This window comes from Loxodonta africana, chromosome 2 (genome assembly GCF_030014295.1).
Source record: "Loxodonta africana isolate mLoxAfr1 chromosome 2, mLoxAfr1.hap2, whole genome shotgun sequence".
Taxonomy (NCBI): domain Eukaryota; kingdom Metazoa; phylum Chordata; class Mammalia; order Proboscidea; family Elephantidae; genus Loxodonta; species Loxodonta africana.
Window position 1 is genome coordinate 172,958,864 of NC_087343.1, and position 8,341 is coordinate 172,967,204.

The 8,341-nt window shown below is 45.3% G+C and overlaps 1 protein-coding gene across 1 annotated transcript; it reads right to left on the reverse strand.

The window, feature by feature from the left end:
• Positions 1 to 641: 641 nt before the first annotated feature.
• GARIN3 (golgi associated RAB2 interactor family member 3) lies at positions 642 to 4,938 on the reverse strand. The gene is made up of 3 exons (XM_003404626.3): positions 3,521 to 4,938; positions 2,330 to 2,450; positions 642 to 2,083 (listed from the first exon to the last, which is right to left on the reverse strand). Exons 1-3 carry the CDS (start codon positions 4,142 to 4,144, stop codon positions 1,026 to 1,028), a joined length of 1,803 nt encoding a protein of 600 aa, XP_003404674.1. The 5' UTR covers positions 4,145 to 4,938; the 3' UTR covers positions 642 to 1,025.
• Between the last annotated feature and the right edge of the window lie 3,403 nt (positions 4,939 to 8,341).

Here is an 8,341-nt window from a genome sequence, read left to right on the forward strand (position 1 = left end):
TGACATGGTTTGCTGCTACTCATTTGCACTGTTGTGTGGTATGCAGTGCTTGCATATACCACAGTTCATCAGTTCTGTTTGATGAATATCTGGGCTGATGCCAGCGTTTTGCTAGTACAAATTGTTTTACAATAAACATTCTCCTAGGCATATACCTAGGTGGGGGCTTGCTAAGATTACATCAGGGGTCAGCAAACTTTTTCTGTGAAGGCCAGAGAGTAAATATTTTCAACTTTGCACACGGTATAATCTCTATGACAGCTACTCAACCCTGTCATTTTAGTGTGAAAGCAGTCATAGAATATATGGGCTTGGCTATGTTGCAATAAAACTTTATTTACAAAAACAGGCCAGCTGGGCAAGATTTGCCCTCAGGCTGTGGTCTGCCAATTCTTTGATCTAGATGATAAAAACCCAAACCAAACCTGTATCTATCGAGTCAATTCTGACTCATAGAGACCCTGTAGGACAGAGTAGAACTGCTCCATACAGTTTTCAAGAAGTGGCTGGTAGATTCAGACTTCCAGCCTTTTGGTTAATAGCCATGTGCTTAACCACTGGCCACCAAAGCTCCTGTAAATACTGATGAATATCGCCTGAATATCCCTCCACTGACTATCACCTGAGGGACATGAGACCTGTCTTTGCTTCATCTATGGAGTAAGCATCCACATTCAGGGACCTTCAGGGAAGGGGAAAGAAATGGGATTTTGGAGATGATGGTGGTGGTGGGAGCCAAAGGCAGAAAAGGCACCCACATTGGCTCTGCTGAGCGTGGGTAGGCGATAAGACTCTGATTAACTGAAGACTGGGGTCTCAGGCTGCAGCACAGTTGACATCACAGAAACCACTGTGAGGTCACTACCAGGCTGTGGGACATAAAAATCCAAACAAGATAGCATTTTATTTGGCATTGTATGGCTTTATTATTTATTTAAACTGCAGTAACAAAAGCTGGAATTGGCTCCCTAGGGATACTTCCCCAAGCCCTGGTATCTATTGCAGCTTCCTGCTCTGGCTCCTATTTAAATGGATTTGGCTTCAAAGATGATCGTCTCCGTGGTCTCAGAAGTCATGGTACCTGTGATCTCCAGGTCCTGGCTACCCTGTGCTTTCTCCATCTTGGCCTCAATGTTGCGCCTCTCCACAGTCTTGGCCACGATGTCCACCCCTCTGTCGTGGGATGCCATCACTGTTCTCGAAGCGGGGATGGCTCTTAAGCTCTTGAAGAAAGAGCCAATCCTGCTGGATTTCTTACCTACAGAAGTTGAGCTCGTTGCAGATCGGGTCCGCCCCAGTTTGTGAGTTGTCCTAGACTCCTTTGGGGTGGGACTGTGGCTGGCACTTTTGCGAGAGGAGGACCTGTGTCCTTTGCCCTTTATGCTGCTGTGGCCTTTTTCTTTTTTGTCCTCTCTCGTGGTTCTACGGCTGGCTAAGGACCGGTGGGAGGATGATTTCCGGCTCGACTTGCCCCCACCTGTCCTGCGGTGATGGGAACTTTTCCTAGTGGGATTTTTGTCCTTCTTTGCTCTTTCTTTTTTTTCCTTCCGGGCTTCAGTGCTGGGCTGGGAGACCCTCTGGCTTCCATCCCGCTCACTCATGTAGCCTTCGCTCTTCAAGGTTGAGACAAGGGGTGGTCTAGTGCTTTCTGTGACAGGCTTGTTGGTAGTGGCTACTCCTGCAAACACCACACTTGTGCTGCTCTCGGGGGAGAGATTGGTAGCCGCTGTCGATACAGTGGAACTACCATGTGTGGACGTGCTTGCAGCACCCACTAAGACCACGTTAACACCCTCTGAGGACATGTTGGTAGCACCCGCCATGGCCTTGCTGGATCCCATTTCTCCCGGACCCTTGGTGGCCACTCCTGCCAGGGCCGCACTTGCCTGTACTGGGCCTGAAGATTTGGTGATTGCGATGCTCATAGTGCTTGCTGTACGGCCTGCTGTCCCCGCTGCTGCCACACCTGCTGTGGGGCTTGTTGCTGCCCCTGCCATTGCGGCTCCTGCTGTGGGGACTGCTGCTGCCCCTGCCATCACCGTTCCTGCTGTGGGGACCGCTGCTGCCCCTGCCATTGCCGTTCCTGCTGTGGGGACCGCTGCTGCCCCTGCCATTGCCGCTCCTGCTGTGGGGACCGCTGCTGCCCCTGCCATTGCCGTTCCTGCTGTGGGGACCGCTGCTGCCCCTGCCATTGCCGCTCCTGCTGTGGGGACCGCTGCTGCCCCTGCCATTGCCGTTCCTGCTGTGGGGACTGCTGTTGCCCCTGCTATTGCTGATCCTGTGGCAGACCCTGGAGGTTTCGTGGCTGCTGGAGGTATACGAGGCATGCCGTGGGAGGCTTGTTGGATTCCCTCCCCCCCAGCGTAAGCAGAAGAGGTGGCTCCAGACACCTCGCGGAGCTTGCGAAGCCTGAGCTCATCCTGATCCCCTTCTCCACGGAGCTCTGCAGTCTGTGCCAACAGGAGGAGAAACAAGTGACAGAGAAGATGGAAAGTGAGACCAGAATTGCCTGCTCCTCTTTTCATCCTGGAACTGAGCAACTCAAGGGCTTATAATTAGAAAAACCTTTGAGATCATCAAGTTGAAGCTCCCATTTGATGCAAGAATCCTGTCTACAGCACCTCCTGTCAAATGGCCCCTCAGTGTTGCTTGAACAGTACCAGTGCCCAGGAAAGCACTAATTCAATTTCCCATCCTTTGTACACTTTTACACACTTGTGCTTATACCTCTGTAAGACAGATTCTTAGAAGTGGGATTGCTGAGTCTAGGGATATATATGTTTTATATTTTGATGGCTACTAACAAATTGTTCACATGTACCATTGCTTTTGCACATTGCAGGTTATACTGATTTCCATAAAAATTGGCACATGGCACTCATGGGGCAACAGACCACAGCTCGAATGAAGAAAGGACTTCCTCATTGTTAAAAATGTTCCACAATAGTTGAACCTTCCTGGGCTGGGATAGTAAGTATTCAAACAGATTGGACAACCAGGATGCTGTAGAGGGAATTGCAGCCCCGGGGATGAGGCCAGAGCAGCTGATACCTAGGGGTTCTCTGAAATTCAGCCTTATGGAACACTTTGGAGAAGCACTCAGAATCTCCCTAATGTAGGAAGTCCCTTAGTGGTGGCTCATTTGACCCTGAGAACCAAAAATCACACCCGTTTCCATTGAGTCAATTCTACTCATGGCGACCTCATGTGTTAAGGAGTAGAACTGCTCCTTAGGGTTTTCCTGGCTATAATCTTTATGGCCTGTGGCTCTCCCTGCTACTGCAGCTTGCCAGGCCTTTCTTCAACAGCACAACTGAGTGGGTTCCAACTGCCAACCTTTAGGTTAGTAGTTGGGGGCAATCCATTTGTACCACCCAGGGACCTGTTTGGCCCAAGCCCTTTCAAATATAACACATTTCTCAGCTGAGCCTCAGAGAGCACCAAAGGCTTTGTAGGACTAGCTTTTAGCTAATCCCTCAAAGAACTCTGTCCCCATTTTTTTGTCTCAGTAAATGCTTACCGTTGTGCTTTTGTCGTCATCTGTCAAACACAATGATGTGGTTGTTAGGTCCCCAGTTTGGAGGGTTGGGGTACTGGTATAACTCTCTACTGGTGGTCTCAGGAGATAAACTAGCTTTTCCCAATAGCAAAAGAGGTCTTCTCGGGCATCTGAGGAGGGACATAATTGCAGGTAGAAAGTACGGCCAGTGGCAAGTTTCAGGCGCAACTGCTGTTTCTCGCGGTCATGGATGGAGATCTTGACAAACTTCAAGGGGAGGAGTCTGGTGAGCTCTAAGGTCTTTGTGGCCTTGCGACCTCTCCCCTTGGTAGGCCGGCCATACCCGGCATGCTCCTCACAGACTCTAGCTGGCCGGGCCAGCAGCATGACGTCAGGCAGCGGGAGGATAGGGCTGGTAGATGCGATGCCCACAGTCACCATTCGGACACGGTTGTGTACATCAATCACCTCTCCTTTTTTGCTGATCTGGATAAAGTCGCTCTCAAACATTGGTGCGTACTTGAAAATGTCATACTCTCCTCCTCTGTACAGTTGTCGTTGCAGGTCCCCCATGGAGGTATTGAACACACCCATTGAACGGTAGCTGTGGGCGGTGTAATAAGGTAACACACATTCATTGCTCATGGTTCTCTTCTTTCAAGATAGCTCCACCAGCCACAAATCGTGTTCCTGAGAGAGGGAGTGAAGGCCACTGCCCATCTCCCTACAGGGCTTCTGCCTAAGCCTCCTTGCACCACTGCATTTATCCTCCACTGTCCTTTGTGACCTCTCACCATCACATATCCCTTTGTCTTAACCTCCAAATAGCTACCTCCTCAGGGCCAGGCCACCAGCCGCCTCCTAACCAAATACCACCTCCAAAGGCTGACCCTGCCCGGGTATAGGTATGGGTGGACTGGATATTCTTTTAAATCCGTATGTTAGGATGCATACTTTATGAAACCATCCTGCTGGGTTGTTTCCAGTTTTTATTGTTGTTGTTACAGATATCATCTTCCTGCAGATATTCTGAAAATCATCTTCCTGAAAATTCTGTGGAATTACTTCCCGGGAATAAATTGCTAGAAGCAGACTGTGTGCTTGCTAAGGCTGGGATGGTGACTAGAATGTTGTTCTCTGTGTCTCTGGCATATAGCACAGTGTTGGTAGCCATGCAGAAGCAGCTGTTGAATGAATGGTACAATGGAGCTTCTGCTACATGTCAGAACCAGAGTTCCATCGGCATAGTGGTTTCCAGGGTCTGGAGGATTTTCCCACTCATTTTCTTATTTGAGAGAGGTTAATCAAGAAAAAAAAAATCATAATTTTATGGTAAGGAAACTCAGGCTCAGGATTAAGTGTTTCACCCAGAATCGAAGTGTTCTAGCCTGGGTCTAGCGACGCAGGTCAGGGCTTTTTCTCTGCTGCCAGCTGTGTGGTTTGCCATTATACTCTCACTCTATGCTAAATGTGGACAGTTAGTGGTTAGCAGTATGCTTGGGGACTTACTGGGAACCACAGAATCCTAGAGGTCTTGAATCACCATAGGATTTCCCACACTGGTGTACCAGATGCATCAACCTTGATGTCTACCTGATAAACCACTGACGTTTTATTTCTTTGAAAAGCTCTTCAGAGAAATTATGGCAAAGACAAATTTTGGGAGTTTTTCTTCCTGTTACACAAGGTGATGAATCCAAATTCCCCCTCCTCCAGTTAGGAAAGTACTTCTGAAACAGAAAGACATCTCCCAAATTAAAGATGACTGCGCGGAGGTCTTCTAAGAAACTTCAACCCCCCCAAATGTTCTTTTTTTGTATCCCTAGAGGCTACTGCAGGGCTGGGCACAGCTCAGCTTTTCAGTAAATAGGAACCCATTTGTGCTCATTGAGATTCATTGTTTCATTTTATTTATTCAACACAATGTGTTGAGCAAATAGCTTGTTCCTGACTGATTAAAAAAAAAAAATGGAAATGCAAAGATAAACCTTCCTACCTCTTAGGAGCTAAAATTCGTTTTCTGAAGATATTGAAATACCTTTTCCAAAAAAACAAAGTAGCTTATATTCTGTTATAAAGGGATAATCACTAAATGGCAACACAATTAGGTTTAAAAATGTCTAGAGGACAATAAAATTGTATCCTTTGAAGTTGTCTTTTCTACTAAGCAGAAATCATTTGCATTTATTCTAAATGAAAACCTGCTGTTGTTGTTACGTGCCTTTGAGTCAGTTCCAACTCACAGCATCCCGAGGCACAACAGAACGAAACACTTCCCAGTCCTGTGCCATCCTCACAATCGTCGTTACGTTTGAGCCCACTGTGTCAATCCATCTTGTGGAGTCTTCCTTTACCAGCATAATGTCCTTCTCCAGGGACTGATCACTCCTGATAACATGTCTAAAATACTTGAGACGAAGTCTCACCATCTTCGCTTCTGAGGAGCATTCTGGCTGTACTTCTTCCAAGACAGATTTGTTCGTTCTTCTGGAAGCCCATAGCATATTCGTTATTCTTCACCAATACCATAATTCGAAGGCATCAGTTCTTCTTCAGTCTTCCTTATTCATTGTCCAGCTTTCACACGCTTATGAGACGATTGAAAATATGTGGCTTGGGTCAGCGTACTTTAGTCCTCAAAGTGATATCTTTGCTTTTTAACACTTTAAAGAGGTCTTTTGCAGCAGATTTACCCAATGCAGTAGATCTTTTGATTTCTTGACTGCGCTTCCATCGGCATTGATTGTGGATCCAGGTAAAATGAAATCCTTGGCAACTTTAATCTTTTCTCCGTTTATCATGACATTGCTTATTGGTTCAGTTGTGAGGATTTTTGTTTTCTTTATGTTGAGGTATAATCCATACTGAAGGCTGTAGTCTTTGATCTTCACCAGAAACTGCCTGAAGTCCTCTTCACTATCAGCTCAAGGTTGTGTCATCTGCTTGTATCTCAGGTTGATAATGAGTGCCTCCAACCTGAGAGGCTCATCTTCTGGCGCTGTATCAGACAATGCTCGCTGCTATTCGTAAGGTTTTCACTGAACTTTTTTTTTTTTTTTAGAAATAGATTGCCAGGTCCTTCTTCCTAGCCCGTCTTAGTCTGGAAGCTCTACTGAAATTGGTCCACTATGGATGTCCTTGCCGAGATTTGAAATGCCAGTGGCATAGCTTCCAGCATAACAGCACCACACAAGCCACCACAGTATGGCAAACACACAAGTGGTGGAAGTGAAAATTTGTAAGTTACTATGAAACTTCATAAAGCCTGATCTTTAATCCATAGTAGATAGCTTTTGGAGTGTTGAAAATGTTCTAAAATTACATTGTAATGGTTGCAGTGACCCTGCGAATATGCTAAAAGCCCCTGAACTGTACCCTTTAAATGGATTAATTTTATGCTATGTGGAATATATGTCAATAAAGCTGTTGGAACCTCAGTCCTGCCTTATTGATCAAATCTCATTGTCTTCCTTCACTTCCCTAGATAGTTAAATAATCCATGGGTGGGCCTGTTAAATGCTTCAATGTGACCTTGAGAGTATGTGTTGCCTATTTCTAGCCTTATTTACAAGTTTTGGAATTTTTTTTTTTTTTCTTAACAGGGAATATGGCAGCAGATGTATAAGCCATGATGCTAACTTCCAAGACTTTACAATCTAGTAGGAGAATACACATGGAAGAAACCAAGAACAAAACAGGAGGGCCAATAAATACAAGATAGAGTAACAGTGAATGAGTTGGGTGAATGGTGGCCTAATAATCCTTCTCACTGTATTTAAAAGCAACAATAAATATTTTGTAATGTTGGCCTGTGGTTAAACAGATTTAATGCTAGAGAGTAAAAACACAAAACTTTGTATATGTTGTACTGAGTATATGTAGACATGCAAGATGATAGACGGTTAAAATTTAAACATTTCTCATGGGAAGAAGTTTTAAGTGAACTGTTATTTTGAAAAGCAAGGCAAGAGGGCAGCTATTTATAACCTTTTCAAGCACCTGGAGGACATGGTGAGCTAGGCAGGATGCGAGGGTGGGGAGATTTCCATAGTGTATACAACATGGGCCTGCAGGGTAAATCCCCTGGCCTGAAGCACAATCCACAGTACTTTTATGTTGATGCTGCTAAACCGAAGGTGGCAAGGTGGCATGGCGTGGGGAGAGCTGCAGCTAGCCGTAGGCACTTAGGGCTTCAGAAAGTCAGCCTGATTTCAGCCTCACCTTCTGGCTGTGAGAAAAGACCATTATCACCCAGACTCTTCATCTGAGGGCCAGTATGCAAATTACCTTGCTTCTGCCTTAGATTTCAAAAAGAAAACAAGGTGGTATACATAAAAGAAACCAGAGAGGCCATTGCAGTAATTTTATTTCTCAGCATTATGAGCCAACTAGCCTTACCTCTCTCTCGTCCCCTTGCTCTGGCTTTCTGCCCACTTCTTGCTTTTGAGCAGGCCTATTGAGCTCCACTCCAGAGTCAGAATTGTTCAGCTCCTGATGGTCTATTTCTTTCTCTTGGCTTCCTATTCTGCTGTGTTTACAAGCCATGAGATATCTCACCTCAGTTTATATATTTATTTCTTTGATGTTATACTGAAGAGGCTTGCAATTAAATACATATACAAATAATAAAAGGCAATATTAAAGATGAAAATGAAGATCAGAAAATGTCTAGACAGAAGTGATTAGTCCAGGAACTGGGAGAAGATGATTATTGCTATTAGATACTAAATTTAACTCTCAAAAAAATACTGGAAGTAAAATAAATGTTAATAGAGATTATCCCCAAGGGATGAGATTAGAAGTGATTTTTATTTTTGTCTGCTTGCTTCCCTACTTTTATGT

Bases quoted from the DNA above. Each gene is read 5' to 3' on its own strand.
- GARIN3 (XM_003404626.3), bottom strand. From the start codon at position 4,144: ATGAGCAATGAATGTGTGTTACCTTATTACACCGCCCACAGCTACCGT. The intron at 2,451-3,520 runs GTAAGCATTTAC...CTGTTGGCACAG, and splicing joins ATGACGACAAAAGCACAACG to ACTGCAGAGCTCCGTGGAGA. The intron at 2,084-2,329 runs GCATGCCTCGTA...TCCCCACAGCAG, and splicing joins AATCCAACAAGCCTCCCACG to GAACGGCAATGGCAGGGGCA.